The sequence below is a fragment of the Sylvia atricapilla genome, chromosome 15, assembly GCF_009819655.1.
Source record: "Sylvia atricapilla isolate bSylAtr1 chromosome 15, bSylAtr1.pri, whole genome shotgun sequence".
Classification (NCBI taxonomy): Eukaryota; Metazoa; Chordata; class Aves; order Passeriformes; family Sylviidae; genus Sylvia; species Sylvia atricapilla.
The window spans coordinates 789,328-809,492 of record NC_089154.1 but is presented as its reverse complement, the minus strand read 5'-3'; the positions used below and the strand labels follow the sequence as shown (position 1 = coordinate 809,492).

Sequence of the window (20,165 nt, the reverse complement as noted above, 5' to 3'; positions counted from 1 at the left end):
CAAAATGCTCAGTATTAACATTAAATAGTTATTACATGCAAATATGCCCTGTGAGGGGGTTAAAACATGGAACTGCCCTCAGAGAGTCTCCTGTTCTCCCTCCCTCATTGTCCTGACGAGATGGGGTGGTGCTGCTGGAAAGGCCAGTTGTAACTGGCAGACAGTTTCTGCTCAAGCAGGTACTTTCCTTTAGTGTGCTGTGGACTTGTTAAACCATCTTTGCTAAGTGAAAAGCAAAGAGGTTTTAGAATTTAGAGGTTTCTTAATGAGGTGATGGCGACATAAATCTTAGAGGACTGCCAGTGTGGCAAGGACACTGCTAAGTTCTATGTTTTAGTAATGAGCACAGTTCGTGGAGCTGTGTTATTTGGGCACACTAAAACATTCATTGCTGCTGGTTAGGTAACTTTCACATGCCAAGGAATGACATATGTGAAGAGCAGCTCAGTTAAGCCGTTCCCTGTAACTCTCACAGGGCCACAGACAAGGACAGCTTGGTTTTGGAAGATTTCTAAGTTCTATTCAGCTGATGAACTTGAATAGGAAAAGGTGTAGGTCCACCTAAGAAGAACAGGCTCCAGCAATGAGTAGAGCTGTAGCTTGTTGCCAATACAAGTGAAAACTTGAAACTTCTAAAGGAAACAGTAATTTGGTCATGGCAGACTAATTCTATGCACCAGTGTTTAAGGATAACCATGCAGTTACAATTGACCAGCTTGCCTTTAACCTGCTTGCTGCCCCTTGCCTGCAGCCAAGCTCTCTGACAAGTCTGCTTTCAATGGGAGCAAAGCGTAGCTGAGGCATTTCTGAGAGGATCAAACAACACAGCATGGAAAGAATAGTTCCAGTGCACCTACCTATACAGGAAACAAGGAGAAGGGACTTTCAAGAAGAACATTTTCAAAGTCACCAAAGGAATTTGGCAGTTGAAGTGGGATGTTTTCCGTTCTTACATATGGAATTTATTTTCCTGCAACAGGCACTTGAAGTGATGTTGCTACACAAAGGGGGAATAGAGAATGACTTCTTTAGGTTTATTCACATGTATCTTGTTTTGGGCAAAATTTCTATGAATTCTATAGTCTAGGCAGTAGTTCCTTGGAAACAGAGGGCTCTCCCTCCTGCCTTTCCCAAAATCCAGGGAACTGACAGTACTGATCTTTCCCTACCACAGTCCTGGAGGTATTCCATACAGTTAATTCTACTTATTCCAGTGCAAAACTCCATGAGAAATCAGGCCCTGTACCCTCTTAAGAGATTAGCCACTCTCAGAATAAACAATGCAGAAGGTTGGGGGAAAAGTTGTGCCTTTGTAGGATAAGCATCACCTTCACCTGGTGGGAATGGGAAAAAGATAACAGCATCCTGCTGGTTTGCAAAACCAAGGAGGAAAGAAGAATTAACAATGCTGGGGAAGACCCCCAGATCCTGTATGGCAAGGCCCATGTTGTGAGAGTCAAACAGAATCATGGAGTCTCTGGATGTCAGGTCCCACTGAAGGAAGCCCACAGGCACAGCTCACAGAATTGCTCTGTATCTACAACTGTTTACAGTTCAAGCCTTGTAAATTATAGTCCTCATCTCAATTTTCAACCCTGACCCAGTAAAGCAATTTTTAAAAGTTTATAGCTTCAAATAGCATCATATCAGAACATTTTTAAAAACAGCACATATACATAATTAAATGCAACTCAGTAACTATAAGCAAGCTGAACACCTTGTCTTCTACATTCATGCTTCAGTCACTGTGGGACCACACAGTAACTGAGTTACACCTAGATAGCTATAAAGAGTATATGAAAGAATCAAAATATAAGATAAGATGAACTGCCAGTTTCTAATCAAGTATGTGATTACAATGTCTGGTACAGTTCTTAAAAAATAATTACTTCTTTTGTGAGGAATAGAGGTAGCTTGAGTAGATGCTCTTTAGCACTTATGCTGCTAAAATAACTTTGAGGTTACCATGCAAGTAAAGTATTCAGGATGTAGCAGAGCAGATTGATTCTTTCATTGTGTATGTTCCAGTATGTTGTTCAGGTAGTAGATTAACAGGAAACCAAGACTCACTGAAATAAGATTTATGGATGTTAAAGGATGATCTACAGGAAGGCTAAAAAGAATAACAGAGGATCAGCTGCAAAAGCACAGAACACAGAACAGTTCAAAATAAACAGATTATAAATTACCTTTCGTGCCTTTTGTATGCCAAATCTTATGCTTTTGGCCTTCACTCCAATTTGTCTCTCAAATCATCTAATAGGTATCATAACATTGGGAAAAAAGCTTTGGAGTTTCTCACTTTGAAGAAGACAAGATGCAAGATCAATTCATGTAACCACTGGATTTCTATTGGTATAAAGCAAACAGCTAAAAAATATTTATACAATGTTAAAAAGTCATCATCAAGTCCCTGCTATATCTAGAGGGCCTCTTTAAAGAACCTTGTTGTAAGAGTCCTTGTTGTAAGAGTCCTCATTGTAAGATTATGTTATACAATCTGTTATTTCTCTTCTACTCCATTTGTCCCCTTCTCTTGAATCTGACACTCTCTTCCTTCCAAACCAACTTTCAAATGAATCATCCTTCTTGCTCTGGAGATGTAAAGGATGTTTATTTGCTTCAGGAACAAAGTATTCTTAAAAATATTCATACAGGTGAGGTAATATCCCTGGCCTCAAACACAGCTTACATTAGCTATGAGGAACCTACCAATTTAATTATATTTAACAATCTAATTTCCAGAGAACTGAACTTATTAGGTACCATTTTTTGCATGCCTTAGAAATCTTACTGACTTTTAAAGAGAAGAATTCCAAATTTTAAAGTCTAAAGCCAATGTCAAAAGAGTTGTGGTATATTTGCAGAAATGCCTGTCTTGCTGCTAAAGAACATCTGGTGCCAAGTTGCCTCAAAATTTTTCAGTTCTGTGTTTGTATCATGCTTAATGCAAACCAAATCCCCCCTTCACAAAACCCACAGTCTTCTCCCTCCCTCTTGCTTTCCCAAAGAGAAAAAAAATCAAGGGCCATCTATTGGGAAAGACATACATGTAATACACATATTAGAAAAGTTTATTAATACAAATGACAATCATTATCATACATTAGTTCTAATAGACGCCTAAATTGCAGACATTTGGACCAATAAAAAGTGAGTTTATTTCTGAATTCTAGTAACTTTCAATGCCCTGCTGCTTGTGCATTGAGTTGACTTAATTTTTTTTTTTTTTTTTAATTTTGCAACCCTTTCTTTTTATGATTTTTTTTTTAATTTGAGATGGACCACCAGACTCTCTAAGAGCTACCCTCAGGCACCAATGCAGAAACAACTCTCCTGACACAACAAAGGCTGTGTGTTCTCACTTATCAGGGCCAGGAAATCTGCCTGCGCTGAAGGTATTTTTTCTTTCAGATGAAGGTAGTCATTCCTACTTCAGAAGACAGCGTTAATTAAATGCTGGTTAAAAGGATCTCCAATAAGCTGCATCCTTCTGGTTGTTTATTTTCTAACACTATAAGCATTTTCACTATGGAACAGTTTTGTCAGTGACTAGAATCTTTACAGTTTCTGAAGTAGCAAGGGCCTGGGAAAAAAAGAGAAGTTTCCTAAAATAAGAAAGCAATGTTTTATTTAGTTTAAAGCACAAAGAATCCAGTTATTTCCATTTGTCCTCCAACCAAAGTAGAGATACTCAAAATTTACAAAATTCACTGCTTAAAAAAAAGAAAGATCAAAGGCAGTGTCAATATTTAAAAGTGATTTTGGTAGTCAGCCACAGCATTTTATGCCGTATGTTCAGCTGAAAGCCACAAGGTATGACACCCACAGCTGTTCTGCCATTTAACATCTGATGGGCTTGTGTTCTTTTTAACAGTAGTTACACTTGGCTTCAGATAGAGCTGTAAAATGATGCCTCTTTATCCAATACACCACAGGACCCTACCCCAGCCTTCTCCCAAGTGTCTGCTCAGCAGCTCCATGGTGATGTGCAGGTGTCTGAGGCTGCCTCACCAGCAGGAGTTAGTGCCATGAGGTGGCCAGGCTGAGGCAGAAATGGCAGCAGCAGGGTTTGCCACGTGCTACAACACAACCAGAACAACAGAAACTCTGGATCTCACAGTGCAGTACATCGCCTTCCACAGAGGTGTCTTAAAACATGGACTGTTCACAGGCTGGCAATAACTGGGCTTCAGAGCCCTCCACTTTTAACTCCTGCATATCCAAAAGCATTATTTCACCAAGTTAGCTGTGTTCCAGACTTATTTGATATGCTCAAGCAGATCAGGATGGATACACAGAAATTCCCAAACCACACCAACTAAAGTACCCTATTGTTCTCCCTCTTTTTATTCATGGAGAGAAAATAAGTATCAACCTTCCTGGCTACAGCCTAAAGCAATTTCTCTAAGGTAGTGATAAAGGCATTCAGCACAGGGTGAAAATTCAGGTCCTGGCTCTGACTTCAAGATTGCTTGAGCATTTTAACAAATTAAATTCATGAGGAATAAGGATCATCTTCCTCTGTCAGACATAACTGTTGTGCTTAGCACTGATCTCAGCTTGCATTAGACATGCTCCAAGGACACCCACTGATCTGGCTCTTCCATGGCCTCATGAATCACCCAGTGGTGAAGGTGAAAAGGGAGGTGTTGAAATGCATTTTGGCATTTATATGGTTAGAATCACATTTGCAAAGTTTCAGCGCCTGTTCTGCAAACACTCAGCCTAAATACACCTTATGTGCTTCAAGGTTTGTCTACATCTGAGCATAACTTTCTCTTGGTCCACTGCTGACAGAGCATTTTAGGCCCAGATTACCTGAAAGTACAACAGACTACAATAAATAAAGAACAAGACATTCAAACCCCAAAGCAAATGTACTAACAATTGTGACAGTTTCTCTACATGACATAACTGATGGCAGGATTGTATTTATAGCAATGAGGACGTGAGAAGGGAGGTTTGCAGGTAGAAGTAATCCTTCTTTAAAACCACTAGAAAAATTAGAAAGATCAAGCACATTTCTGGTCTTGCAACTTCTTCCTTGGACACACAGGTTACTACCACTGTACTCACTGGGGATATACAAGATCCTGTCTTTGTCTACTAACTTGCTTTGTTCAATAAAGCATTTTCATCAGGTGAAGAACAGCATCTATTGGCCTAATAATGTATTTCACTTCAACTAGAATAATATTTCAAGTAAAGTAAAACTTAACATTTGTTTTTATTCCTAATTGTTTATTCCACTTTTTAACTGTTGCCAAATCTGTGTATGGCTTGTTTGTAACAACTGGGAATACAGGTTAAACTGCACTGCACATAGGGATTAGGTACAGGGCCAAGATTTTATTATCTACAAGTAACACTTTATGTGCTGAAAGACAGGCTGAGATACAGCTTAACTACATACAAGTTGTCCTTCAGGACTGCTGGCATAGTTTCCTGGCTAATTAACATTTTAAGCTCCCACCAATATAAAAGGCAAACTGGAAAATAAACCAAACCAAACCCCTTATTCTTCTGCAATAATAATTCTCACATGTAGGCATTTACTTGCTGTTCACATCACAACAAAAACATTAAAAAAAAAGAAGAATAGGAATGCAGGAAACATATTCAGGGTTTATCCTAAAGTACATATTTTCTTACTGCATTTGCTAGGGCAAGTCCTTGTTTTAGAAGCCTGCATAATTTAAGCCTGACTTATTTAGGCAATTAACAGGTGCTATCTGTGTGGTGATAACACTTTCTCCCTTATTGCAAATTGGCATTTACAAAAATAGACTGTTAAAGTCTGGTGAGTTCTCTCTTTTTTTTTTTTTCTTTTATTTTACTAGTATAAGAGAAGACAGACCATTCCTGAACAGTTAAATTTGCACTTCACTGAAGTAAAATACAATTTTACTGAAACAGCAAGGTTCTGTCCTTTCTGAGCAAGTAGGACTATTCTTAAAAAGCAACCAAATGTTATAAAATGCTCCAAAGAATGTATCTGTTAACAGATGTTTATACAGTTGTTATATTGACATTCTGAAACAGATTCACTCTAATTTTAGATTTTATATAAACAATCAAGAGATCCTCTGTTCTTATCACCAACTTCATCTAACTGAACATCTACTTACAGAGAACATTTACTTCAGATTACACTTGGCATAAGTCAACATACTTCTGTTTGTGAAACAGCAACTGCTACTTCTGGCCTTTACTCTCTTAATTTCACCATTTTTCATGTATTGAGCTTCAGGGTGCTTCTTGAAATTGCTGAATGACCCAGTAATATTCCACTGAAGGAATTTATGAGACCACATTAGAAATTCCTGCCCTTTCAATCTTTTCAGGTTTCCTGTACGATCTTGTTGCATAGTTTTTAAATTGAATTAAGTGTGGTTTTAAAAAACAAAGTGAAATATGCTTCTTCCCACAAGTTTCTAGGATGGAGAGCACATCATTAACGCATGAATTTAGGTGCACAATTCGTTTCAAAATGCAATTCAACCCAAGGAAAATAAGAAAGTTCCTTCTTCACCCTGGTGACTTCTCTTCCCCCACAGTGTGAAACGCCTACATTGCTCCTCACATCAACAGGCACAGAGGAAGCAGCAGTGCCTTTTCTCCTCTATAAGAAAGGAAATCAGATTCTTCCACTGTTGCAGTTCTGGAGCTGATCTTTCCACTGACTGTGGGAATACTGCTGGATTACCGTCTGTGGCTGGGAAAAGATCTCTCTTAATGCTCAGTTTAGAGTATTTCTATTTTGTATAGAGAAGACTGAATATATGGAAGCAAATTTTCAAATCAAACAAGTCACCCACTATAGAAAAGTCATCCTTCAGGAAACTTGAAGCCCATGACAACCTTTTTCGAGCTTTCTTCCCTTTACTTTGGTATAAAGACATTACAATTACAGGCTGTTAATGTTTGATACATTAAGCTCACCTTGATGAAGTTACAGACAAAACCATTCCCCTTTATTTGTACATTTGCCCTGCTCATCAATGAAGTCAGGTTCCCTCTCACTTGTGTACACAAAGATTTTACTGCAGAAATTAATATATATGTCATCAATTTGAGAAAAGTACAAAGAATCTAGGTTCAAAGCAGCCCTTCTAAAGTATTCAGAGCAAAGATCTGCAGTACACTGACTCTTCAGTTGTCCTGTTCTGATCCCACACCTAGTCCTTAAAATACAACTAAATTATGTTCCTGCCAATAGGAGAAAGTAATCACAGCAAGAGAAGTGGAAACCACGCAAGAACAACCTGGGCAAAAGAAAGGAAAGCCCAGGAGTAAGAACTGCAAGAATACAAACTGGGAAGCTGGCTCCATGATGAGCACTACAGAAATAACCTACCTGACTTTACTGTCTATGAACACTGCCATTTGATTATTAAATTCCTGGATGTACCAAGCTCAGAGGCAGCCCAGCCCTCCTAATGCAGTGTGCAAACAATGGCACGAAGAATTGCTCACCATCAAATGAGTTCAAGGCCTAATGTGAACTGTCTTCAACTGGACAAGTATTTAAACATCCAAGTGGGGTATTAATCACTACACCTTAGAGCCTGTCATCCTTAATAATCCCAAAGTGCTTTGTAATTTATGGCATAGAACTGCATCTACCACGAGGTTTTTGGGTAGCAGCCAACTGTTGCCTATTGCACTGTGTTGTGCTGGCTTTGAATACTGCAGTGGATCGTGGGAGGCTTTCCATGCCCTCACAAGGGAGCATTTCAGATCATCCCAGATGGACCCAGATGTAACACACTCTGTGAATTTTGAACCTTGAAGTTTCAGGAGCAAGTATTTCCTACTAGATTAGCCCATCCCACAGACAAACCATCATAATCAGACATTTCCTAGGGTACTCAAGAGAGACCAAACTCCTGCCATCAACTCTACTTTCAAAACTCAAAATTTGTATACAAGACAATACATCAGATAGGAAATAAAATAGGATATCATAAGAAGAACCCAAAAGCTTCCCACTGAGAAGGGATACAACGCATGACCATTGATTCCATCTAGATCCCTGCAGAATCAGGCCTTTGCCAGTCTAGCTTATTTCCCTTCTCCTTAAAATAGACGTGTACCCTGCACAGATCCTCTTCTTGGCCATATCCCCAGTTTTTCAGATCTGTGTTTATCTCCATCAGTCAGAGGCTTGGAGAAGAAAAGTGAAATTGAGCAAAGCAGCTTGAGTATACATAAGGGGATTGCCACAAAATTATCAAAGAACTTTTTTCTTGCCTATAGCCCTTACTAATAAAAAACTCAGTTAATTACTGAATTTGTAGGCACTCTGAATTACAATAACAACTTACAACTAGGTAATAAGAAAACTATTTTTAAATTTAGAATTGTATGAACTAAAAATTTTAAATAATTTTATAGTTTCCCCAAATTACTTTGTAGAAGAATAAAAGCCTCCATATTGTATTAGTTCCATGATACTACAAATATGATTTTGTATCTGTTTCTAACACAGATAGCAGCATTTATTCTCTGTGAAGTTCAATATACTTCCTCATCCATGAGTTACTCCAGTTACATTCTTCTGAAATACAAAGGTGTCAACCACTGCTGGAAAAGGGTTCAAGAACTAGGTGAAGAACTTCTGCCTAAGATGAAAATCCTACACACTGCAGTGCACTGCATGAAAATAAATGGGGAAAAGTTGAGCTGATGTGAAGTACCTATGAAAAAAAAGTAGGTCAAGCTTAAAAGTTTGACCTACTGATCTTCTTGGCTTTGGCAAAAGTACAAATGGAGTTTACACAATGCTGCTCACATGTAAGTGCTGGCTGGAAACTAAACAATACAAATGTTTTTAATAAGCCACAGCCATTAAAAGGACTCCTTTTTCATTAGTATTTCAGACAATTTTAAATCTCTATTTTGCAGTACACACTATTGAATCCTTACTTTTAAGACTCATACATTTAAGCTACTCTTGTGTTGATTTCAGTGTAAGTTTGTGACAACAAATGTGATAGACACACCTCAAATCAGGTCTAAGTTGATTAAAAAACCCAGAGGAATTCTGGTAACTTCCTGAAGCCACAGAGCTGAAGTTTCAACAAGGCATTTTTCCCACAGACAAACCATCTGTGTATAAGGCAGCTTTAAAGCTACATACTTCTTGAGTGAAGCACAGGATGGACAGAAAACAAATCTGTATCTACATACACTGAATAGAATTTAGTCCTGTAGGAAATGTGCACACTTCTGGTAAGTAAATAAAAAGGTTATTCCAAATATCTGAAACTCAAGTACCTTATCCAAAGTACCTACTATTAGAAAAGACAAATGAAATGCCTGTTACTGTGTGATTTTCCCCCTCAGTTTAATGAAGTAAAACTGTGATAGGAAACAAAAGTTAAAAAACAAAACGAAATTAAAGCTTTGCTGCTAATGCTAACAGAAGTAACTGTGATAAAGATATCACCTGTTTTACAGAAGAAGAAATTGGGGTACTACCAAAATAACTTGCCAACATCCAAAGTGAGCCGTGTCAGATGCTAGATTTGAATGTTACTGGCTCCCAGATCTGTACTCTATAATCAGCTATTTCTTACCCAACTCTAATGAGAGAGTGAGGAATTCAACAGGATTTGGTGGAAGGCAAACTGACAGTTTTGTACCTTCATATGCTGAAGAGAAAACAAAATGTGCACCTAACAGGAGTAGCATTAGTTTGTATTTGTTAAAAAGCAGATGGAAAACATCAGTTCCTCTATGGACAAAGCCAATTTGCTCTCTCATGTCTTCTCTGGCAGGCTCAAATAATCAGGCTGACACAGCTCTCTTTCACGAGATTCTTCCTACACATAAAATAGTTCCATATGTTTAAATTCTGAGTGGTTGAGTAAGCACAAAATTAATTCATTACAACAATGCCTTTCTATTGATTTTTCTTGTGCCTTAAGGCCTGGTCGATTACAGAACCCAAGCACAATTCAAACACTCTATTTTGTCACATTTTTACATCCACTTGAAAGACATCTACAGACACAAAGCGGAATGGACACGTTGGTTTAAAGCTGGCATTGACCCTCCCAGTCCAGCCAGACCCATTAACAGGCCACTCTTATTAGTGTATTCAGATTATATGAGGTTCAGAATCTTGTTCTTGTTTGGGTTTGGTGGTGTTGTTTTTAAGGCACTGGCAACATCTCTGAAATGCAAGTGCTGCTGGCAGGGCCTGCATCTTAGGAGCAGGAGGTCCTCACCCCTCACTGTAGGGATCAGCAACACATCACAACCCACCACCACCTTTCCCTCTCTCCTCACACACCTGGGAGCAGCCATCAAAGAAACGTGTTTTCCTGAAAATTATGTCCAAGAATCTCATTTTAACACTCTGATGTTCAGATGGCTTTGGAGATTGCTTTTCAGCGCTCACCTCTAGGCCCTGATGGTACATAAATCTTCATTCTCTGTATCATCCTTCTTTTTTTTGTATTCTCAGCATGCAATCCAAACAGGTTCATGAAAGGGCAAATAACTTCTCCTGTCACAGTCACTACATGATAGCACAAAAAACATTAGGAAAAAGTAATTTCGTAGAATTGCTTCCTATCATGTCCCATCACTTTCTACTGAGAAGAGCTAGGAGATGCACACTGTGTTTCTTGAGTATACTGCGAGGTGCTTAACAAATGATCACCAGAACCCTTTTGCAGACAGTTTTTTAAAAACTGACTACCCACACATCACAGAAACAACACTGTCTCCTTCAGAGGACAGCCCAATGGCTGCTCTGTACCGTGACCTGTCCTCAGGGGAGCATTGTACATGAACAGTTTCTCAGCACAGGCCCTAAAGGGCAGAAGTCTCTGTAATATGCCATACTCACTTTTACATATCACTGCTTTTTGAGCAGGCAACTTCATTTAGAACAATAACACTAGTTGGAACTCAAGTTTACACCCTCTTTAAATTGTGGGTACTTTCTTTACTTTATCTATTTTATTCTATCTAAATAGAGGCACTGTTTCATTTGAGTACCTTCACGTGGTCTTGGTTTATTCCAGGCATAGTCAGTGCTCCAGTTAGAAAAAAATATTTCAGTGGTCTCAAGCTCAGCAGGAGCCAGGAATCACTGCTTGGTCATACCACCTGTGATAGTTCATTAGGCTGATCCCAACAAAGCTACAATTCCTGTTGGAACCATGAAACAAAATTCCTCAGGAAGAGCTATGACATGCAGAGGAATAACACTGAACATTAGTAATTTTCCACTAAGTACTAGACAACTTATTCCACAGGAGCAGGGAGTTTACTGCCTCAGGAGGAGTGGCCTGCTGCACAGAGCCTGCTCTTCCATAAGATCACTGCATCTGAAATAATCCTTCACAAATAAAAATGCAATTGAGTATGCAAACCCCAAGAATAACACTTGAGAAGATATACAGAAAGGCAGCGCTGGTGAACAGAAAATTTTAAATAAATGTCATATTCTAGATTTACAATTCATTCTCACACTGTTACTGCACAGCAAGATACAGAAAGCATTTTAAATGAAAATATAATTCCTAACACAAGTGACCTTGATACTTTTGTCATAGATGCAAGATGAAATTGGAAGCTCTGCTGAACACAAATAGGGCCCAGGTCAGCTCTGTGGGGTGTGTGCTGAGTGGCCTGGCTGTAACATTGTACTGTGTTCCCTGGTGACCCGTGGATCAGCACAGGAGGATGCAATACATCCTTGTTTTAGGAGTTACCCATCAGCTAAGCACCCCTAAATCCTGACATCCATATTAACTTAATGACTGCTATAGAAAGGGTACGTGTTGTTCTGAAAATTGGACTCAAATGAACAATCCTGCTACATAGGAAGGGATGACTAAGCCATATAAACAAACGGATAGCTTAGCTTTCTGAAGGGAGATTTTACTTGATTAAATTATTCCCTTGAAATACTTGACCCATCCTAAACCCCATAAAAGCATTTCAAATTGTCAACCCCTCCACATGTACAGCTTTTAACATCTCTAATTTCAACTGTGCATACTATTCATACCCTTTTTCCTATAAAAGAGACCTGAAGCTAGAGCTGTTTCTATCCCCCTTCCTCCCCTACTGAAGACAAAATATCAAAATCATTAAAGACCCTCCCACACAAAAAAAAGGAACATATGGAGACAAAACTATCAGCTTATAAAGTTCTTTGCAGAAGTGTAGAGATACAGGAGCAAAATTCCTTCCTACTGAAATCAGTGGCACTTTGGGCATTGGCTTAAATCAAAGCCAACTCTGTCCTTATTTCTCACACAGAGTGTCAGTTTGATAAGAAAAGGCAGTCAGTGCAAGAATACTGAGCAGCCACTGGTTTCCAGATTGGAGTTATCAGTGTTCTGTACTTGCACAGCATGAATAACAAAACCTCACTGAGAACTCACTGTAAGAAAAATCCATTTAATTTTCATCTTTCCTTTACCATCTTAGAGATGTACGAAAGATCTGAAACCAAGTTAATGAACGATTCTTACAAAACTACATAAAGTAGAAGTGCCCAGTAGAGACCTGGACCCATGTTCACAAAGGTGTAGCTCCTCTGGCCTAAAGACAGATAAGCATCCGAGACCTTCAATAAGCTCAGTTGCAATCCTTTGCTGATAATTGCTAGGGAGAAATTTTTATAGCCAACATTTTTCAAATGACTATAAAACTTATCTTTAAGAGTAGATTGAGGAGACTAATCAGCCGTTCTATATTGATTTAAAAAAATATTGAAAACTATCTAGATTTTTTCAGAGAAGCATTAAAGCCAGTGATTCATTTTGCTATCTAATTTCGCTGGAACTCATCATTATCTCTGGAGTAAGAGGCACATATTGTTTAGCATCCAAATCAGAAAAGATTTTTTTCTTCCTGAAACATAAACCCAGGTTCCCAACCTTAGTGGCTGTAAACAGCTCTGAATGAGCCAATGCAGTGCTGCCTTCCCAGGTTTGCCAAGACCTCTGCTCTCTGCCATCCTCAAACAGCTGCAGTATTGAATAGACCAGGCTGTTCCACGCTGCCTTTCAGAACCCCCAGGACAGCAGCCAAGCAGAGAAATACTATTACTCTCCTCCCTCCTCGGTACTAGGCTGACTTGTAGAAGCAGAATCTAGAATAATTCCCACAGGAGGTGAACCTAACAACAGAGAGATAAAAAAAAGAATTTTATTTATTTTTTTTTTTTAACCAAATAGTTCCTTTCACCAGCTAAGCACAGGATGCTCCAAAAAAACCTGCTTCTTAGTGGCACAAATGGAAGCTGGATGCCTTGGATGTGCTCCAAGCACAGTAGTCTGCTGAGAGTCACTGAGTGTCCCCAGCAGCTGGGACAGGTTTTACCACCAGGGCTCTGCCCTCCTGTGCCATACCTCCCCCAGCAGTCTCTGGGTTATGAATGGCACTCATAAAAGCATTCACCTCATAATTCAATACTACAGCAAGTCCTTGGTTCAATGGGCATCTCCACACTTCCTTTCTTTACAGTTTGGGCAAACAGCTCATTTTAGAAGGTCTAAGCACCAGAAATACACATCTCTATTGCTTTTAAACAGAACTTTGATAATAATGTATTGAATCCTATATCAGTAAAAATCTACAAAAGAGTCATTAAGGGTGGCAGCTAGCTCTCCTTTATGGTTTTATCAAGACAACAATTTGTTTGGCTTCAAAATAGAGTAAAGAAAAAAAAAGGCTTAGGCTCGTCAAAACATTCTTTAACTGGTGAAGTCCTTCAGAAAAATCCATACCATTTCATATTTGCCAGCCTAATTAAAACTGCTAGTTGCACCTCAGAAATGGCAGATGATTCTTAAGTAATCCATCCACTAAGTAACTAAGAAATAATGTTTGCAGCTTAAAATATTTTAGGAAACAATTTTTGTATAATAAAGACATATAAAACATTTTTCTTTACAAAAGAACGTAATGGACTGTGCTTAGCTGCCAAAGGACTGTTTTTTCCATGAGCACTATTTTTCAGAATAGGTTTTGTTGTCTCCTTTCTATACATGTGCAGAGAGAATCTGACACCTTACACATTGGAAAAGATCTGCTAATGTGAGGCAGGACTTCAAAAAGACGTATTTAAATATTTGTAATTAATACTGTTTTATTTGACTTTAAGCCCCTGAAGAAAGGCTCATTACCACAGCACTGCTGTTAGGTGGAATTATAAGAGGAAAGAACCAACTATTTTATCTAGCCATAGGCAGGAAAATCATCACAATTAGCTACAGGAGGAATGGTGAAGTCACCCCGGGAGTTCCTGAGGGCTGCACTTTGGGAAGGGACTCATTCCTTTCCTCTGAACCATGTAGGAAAGTCCAGGTTCTAGACTAGGTAATTAGAAGCAAATCAAATAAGCTGCAAGTACAGTCTGGTCAGACTACAGTCACCAATTCCAAATAGTTTTTAATACTCTACTTCATTAGAATAAAGGAAATATGACACAATTTGAACCAGTTCAACTGTTCATGTGCATTGAATATTAAGCATGGAAGATGCAAGCCAGATGAAGAAATTTTTTCAAACCCTCTGCAAGAATTTATGACAGAAGTCTTTACAGACCAGTTCTCTCTGTACTAACCTGTGGTTTGCTTGGAAATTATACGTTTAGGAAAAGTCACAGAATGACAGAATCTCCTGAACTGAAAGGGACCTAGAGGGATCCTCAACTCCAAGTCCTGGTTCTGCACAGGACAGCCCCAAAACTCACACCATGAGCCTGCTGAGGAGCCTTGTCCAAACACTGGTGAACACACACAGGCTTAACGCTGCGACCACTGCCCTGGGAAACCTGGTCAGTGCCTGATCACACCCAACTGAAACCTCCCCGACACAGCTTCGTGCTGCTCCCTCGGGTCCTGGCACCGGTCAAAGGGGTTGTTAGTTTAATCTGTTTGCAGTAAGGATGCCTTCCTTTCCTGACAGGGAGCTTTGGGCTCCTCTGGGACGTGAGATCAAAGAGCTGCCCTCCTCCTGTTCTCTCTCCCTGCTCCACTGATCAGAACATGCAGGTCTGTATCAACAGACTGAAATAAATTGTTCATACACAATTACATCATTAGTAAAAAGACAGATGCCCAAAGCCTTGTTCTTTTAAAGAAAACAATGTCACACTCTAAAATAAAAAACACATGGGATCTCGGCTTAAAAGCTGATAAAAATCAGCATGCACGAAATATTCTGGGGGACAGAAAAGAATGAAGGAAAGCAAGAACTTCCCCGCAACAAAGGAAACGTCAGCGTAGTAGGAAAGCCATCAAACCTACCGCAAACTCAGCGGAGACAGATGTCAATTCCCTGTCCAAGGTGACGGGAGGCACAGGCGGGGATCCCGATGGCCCTCGGCTTCCCAGAGCCTCAGCGGGCTCGGGGGCTTCGCAGGGCCCCTCGGGAGACGGGCTCCGCCGAGGGGAGCGGCAGGCACGGCCGGGGGCTCTGCCCGGGGCTGGGCTCCCACCAGCTCCCCCCGGCCGCTCCATTCGCTGCCGCCCCGGGGGAGCAGCCCCGGGAGCCCCGGGCCCCGCGGGCAGCAGCCCCCCAGGCTGGCCGGCCCCACCGCCGCCCCGGGCCCCGCACCCCGCCCGCCCCCGAGCCCCCGGCCGCTGCCGGAGCCCGCCCCGGCCACCTGCCGCACGCCGCCGGCGCGTCTCGCCGCCGGCCGCCCTCACCCGCGGATTCGCCGGTGTTGATCCAGTCCGGGTTCGCCAGGCTGGCGATGGCGAAGATGTCGGCAGCCAGGAAGAGGCATCCTGAGATGATGGTCAGTTTGTCCATCTCCTCCGGCTCCGGCGGCACCCGGCTCCGGCCTCCGCCCGGCTCCCACAGCGGGCCCGGGCCGGGGGCGCCTCACGGCCGCGGCTCCATGGGCCCCGCGCCGCGTTCGGCGGCGGCGGCAGGAACGGAGCCCGGACGGCGCCGGAAGCGAACCCGGCGGGCGGGGGGGCGGTGGCCGCTCCGGAAGGGGAACCCGCCGTCCCCGGCGCCGGGCGGGGCGGGGCTCCAGAGGGGGCGGGGCTTCAGCGGGGGGCGGGGCTCCAGAGGGGGCGGGGCGGGGCAGCGCCGGGGCCGCGACGGCTTTCTTCGGGCCCAGTTGATGGGCGGGGCTGACTGGGGGCGGGAGAAGGGCGGGGCTTTGGGTGGGTGGGTGGGACTTGGGTTGGGGCGGGGGCTAGGGGGCGGGGCTGACCAGAAGGCGCGGGACGCGAGGGGCGGGGCCGAGTCCGCCGGTGGGTGTGGCCTGGGGAAGGGGCGGGGCCCACGGCGAGGGTGGGGCGGGCGGTGGCCCAAGGCGGGTCTGTCGTGAGGGGCGGGCGGTGCCCGCCGCGCCCGGTCCCCGCCGGGCTGTGGGCCGGGGCCCGCAAGGCTTCCCTTGCCGCCTGGTCCTTCGCGGCCCTCATGCCTCGCCGTCCCCAGAGGTGTTTTGAAACCGAGAATGAGCCTCTTGGCCAGTACCAAGGGCTGGCGAACGATTACAGGTCGGTGTTCCCCGCAAAAAACACTACCTTCTGTTTCTGGAGTCCCTGCTCTTTATCCCTTTGCAAGGCTGGGCATGAGCTGAAATTCCAGAGCTGCTTCTGGAGCACTGATGAGAACGGGACGTAGGACTGAGGTTTGGCGCCTGTGGAGCCCCTCAGAAGTGCTACACAGAAGTGCTGTGTCTGTGCCCCATCTTTGGAAGGAAATCTAATTAATTGTGACTGGAAACCTCACCCAAATACAGCCATTTTTGATGGCACGCTTTCCCGTGGATTCAGCTGTACAGAACTGGGGGGAATCTGTAGCCAGAAAATGAACAATGCACCAAATGTAGGAAACCAGCCCCGTTTTGGCCACAACAGCTCTGTGCCTTCGATACTGTCGTTCTGGTAAGGGAATGTTGAAGTAAATGAACCAAACAGCCCCCACACCTACAAGTACTTGGAAAATATATAATTGTTTGCATTGTTTTCCTTCCAGCAGTGAACACCCACCTGTTTTTACCAGAGCAGCACAACTGGTCTATATGGAACATACCGGGAAGCCAAATGGGCAATTACCTGTGCTGTTTATTTTTATGTAAGTATTTTACATAGATGGCAGACTGTACACACAAAATGGAGATACTGGTAATCTTAAAGTGTTCAACAGCAATCAGTAGGGTTTGTTATTTGGAGGATAAGCCCTGTACTTACCTCCCATTGAAATCACCTATACTTGACAAATTTTCTTAAGGGTGGAGAAAATGATAAGGCTTTTGATGAAAAATAGCTGCAATTATTCCCTTTAAACCAGAAAAAAACTGGTGCATGGAAGAAACAGTGATTTGAAAAATCCATTTGCTATGGGCATGCAGTATTTTCTTGAAGTCCTTAATAGCTGGAAACTCCTCTGTTCTGTTATTTTGTGCCCTGTTCCCTGCCTTCAGCCTTCCCTGAATATAGTGCTGTTAGTAATGAATACTTAAGTAACAGCACTGTCACTCCTTCTCTTGGCAAAATTTGTGACTTGTTAAGAAATAAATTTCTAAGTAGAAACTACTTTCAGTGTATTTATTTGCAGGAAGCAAGTTTATTGAGTCTTTTGGCAGCAACTTAACACACAATGCCAGTCTAGAGATGTAACTAAAGATGAGAGACTTAACTGTTTGGATACTTCATGGGGACAGCACCTTCTCAAATATCTCCTTAAACCTTTTATTGAAGAATGATATCACACTTTCAGCTAGTGAAGTTTTCCTCTCACTTTTCAAAGGGCAGTTGACAGCACTGGAAAACTTCTCTCAGCACACACAGATTGCAGCATTCATGGCAGAGATTGGGATGGATGAACAAGGATTAGCCCTCACAATGGTACAGGATGGGCCATATCTCCAGATAACAAGCCCTGTTGAAAAAAAGCTCTGCAGTTAATGATGGAAAGCTGAAACCAGGTAAAAAGAACCAATAGGGATATTAAAATTTAATTGCATTGAAAATATCCTTGTTCTGCATTTATGCTTTGAGCCTGTCTCTGATTTATTTACACTTACACAGATCAAAAGAAACTCAGTTTAAAATTCCAGAGAAAAGAAACTAGCACAAACTGTATAAAGCTCAGTGCCAGCATTCCACTGTGATGAAATACCTGTGATCTTAAAATAACTGATGTGGTGACTGTTCCATAATCAGATCAAGATTTAAATCCTATACATTGTTCTCCAGCAAAAACAGATTTCCTATTCACCAGCAGATTTTTTTCCAAAAAATATTTTGACTATTACCTTTATGTAGCAATTAGACTTGAATAATACCATTCTTTATTCTGTGCATTATTGTTCAAGTAATTTCATTCTACAAGTAACACAAATCTTCACAAGGCTTGAAATTAATTTGCCTTATTGTTTGCTTTTTATTTCTCTTTATTATACAGTTACAAAGTGGCAATAGACTAATCTCTGTGCTTTAACAATCCTCGCAGGTGCTCATTTGCTAAATGTTTTAAACCTGAAATGAACTGTATCAGAACTAGCAGACTATTACCACTTATTAAAGGTTTCTTGTGGAACATCTGACACCTGTATTAAACTTGAAATTGAAAGCTGTGTAAATGTGAGTGCTTCACATGGGTCCCCAGCCCAATTACATTAAACTCATGAACTACAGTTCAGGGATGTTACTGTGCTATGGTAATTCCCAGCATGAAATTGTCTCTAACCATTGAAATCTATGAAGCGAAGACTGGAGCGTAATGAAGTAATTTAGAAATTTACTGGCTGTACAGTGAAAATGCATATCTTTAAATTAGAACAATTTTCCTAGCAGTGCCTTTATAGTTTGGGCAGTCCTTTCTTCAGAATTGCAAGGGCCAGGAAGAAATATCTACTTGCTTGATGAAATAAAAACCACCAAGTGGAGTTCTTAGCCTTTTCTTAAGAAAAAGGCTTTGCACTTTTGATCTGAGCATAAGAATCAGTGGAAAAAATATGGAACATAAATTTGAACTGAACACTTTTTTATTATTATTTTCTTTGGATGTGATAGCATTCATCCATTCCTTGAAAAAAAAAAAACCCTTTGATATACAGAAGTATATATATGATACTGACTTGGTTGTTGGTTTGTTTGGGTTTGACTTTTTTGGGGTTTTTTTCCCCCATCTATAATTACAATACTAATCACTGACTATTAAGAATACCTATCACTGAAAATAAGTAGTTCTATTTGTAACAATTTGAAGGCTGCAAGCTTCAAAAGCATTTTCAGTAAAGGCTACAAGGAATCAAATTATTTACAACATGTGATGTGTTTGATTTACTTCAGCAAGTACAGAAAGGTTTAAAGCGGGTTGAGGGCAAATGTCCCTTTGTAGCTGATCTTAGTTTTTGGAACCAGAAGAAACAAGTTGAGTATGCTTCATGGAGCACCAGGATCTAACTGGGCACATAACCCCATGCAAAAAACAACCAAACCCACCAAACAACCAAGTTTGTTCAATTCATGTTTAGGATGAACTTACTTGTTTAGGACCAAAGCTGTAAAATTTTGCATAAAATGTATTTTGTAGAAGCTCTATCTCTTAATGATACCACAAACAGCACACTTATTTTGGCATTAATACCAACACACAGAGCATGGGGCTCGCAAAAAGTAAGATGCACAAATGCACTACTTAGGAGCTTTTCTTGCAGTGAATTAGATTTTATCTTTATGGACTTTTTCCTCAATTAAGATGAGTATAATCCATAAAGTTTCAAACTGGAACCCAAAAGAACAATTTTATTACTGCTTGTAGCGTGAATGAGCTGGTGCCACTCAGCTTTGGGAGGTAGAAATTAACAGAGCTAGTAGGAGGTACTGATGTCTTAAAATCCTACAGTTACTCACCAAACTGGCACAGAGGCATGCACGTCCTATTCTCCATGCCAGCAATCAGAAAGAGTGCTGCATAGTTAGTGTGTCTCCTCAAAATACCTTCCACGGTGCAAGAAGTTATCTTCATAAAAACGTTCAGTGGCTGCTTTCTGCTGGATTGCCTCTCCTGACAATGTCTTTTGAGGTGCACAGGCAGTGGTTGCTCTGACACCCCCCTTCCTGCCTCCTCTGTGAGCATAAATTCTGGCTGGCAATAAAACACCTCAAGTCAGAGGCCATGTCCATTTGTAATGGTCACACATCAAGACAATTACA

At 41.3% G+C, this 20,165-nt stretch overlaps 2 protein-coding genes across 2 annotated transcripts in view; both read right to left on the bottom strand.

The window, feature by feature from the left end:
- MOSMO (modulator of smoothened) overlaps positions 1–15,927 on the bottom strand; it is a 30,711-nt gene extending 14,784 nt beyond the window's left edge. The window contains exon 1 of the mRNA XM_066329655.1: positions 15,690–15,927. Within this exon, the coding sequence (XP_066185752.1) occupies positions 15,690–15,795 (106 nt within the window). The 5' untranslated portion in view covers positions 15,796–15,927. The remainder of the gene's footprint in view (positions 1–15,689) is intronic.
- Positions 15,868–19,899, bottom strand: LOC136368238 (uncharacterized). The gene is made up of 3 exons (XM_066330360.1): positions 19,863–19,899; positions 16,732–16,796; positions 15,868–16,479 (listed from the first exon to the last, which is right to left on the bottom strand). Exons 1-3 carry the CDS (start codon positions 19,897–19,899, stop codon positions 15,868–15,870), a joined length of 714 nt encoding a protein of 237 aa, XP_066186457.1.
- Between the last annotated feature and the right edge of the window lie 266 nt (positions 19,900–20,165).

Excerpts from the sequence above, each read along its gene's own strand:
- LOC136368238 (XM_066330360.1), bottom strand. The coding sequence starts at position 19,899 with ATGGAGAATAGGACGTGCATGCCTCTGTGCCAGTTTG. Across the intron at positions 16,797-19,862 it reads CATGCCTCTGTGCCAGTTTG|ATTCCCCCCAGTTCTGTACA; the intron begins GTGAGTAACTGT and ends TTCTGGCTACAG. Across the intron at positions 16,480-16,731 it reads TCAAAAATGGCTGTATTTGG|CCCTTGGTACTGGCCAAGAG; the intron begins GTGAGGTTTCCA and ends ATCGTTCGCCAG.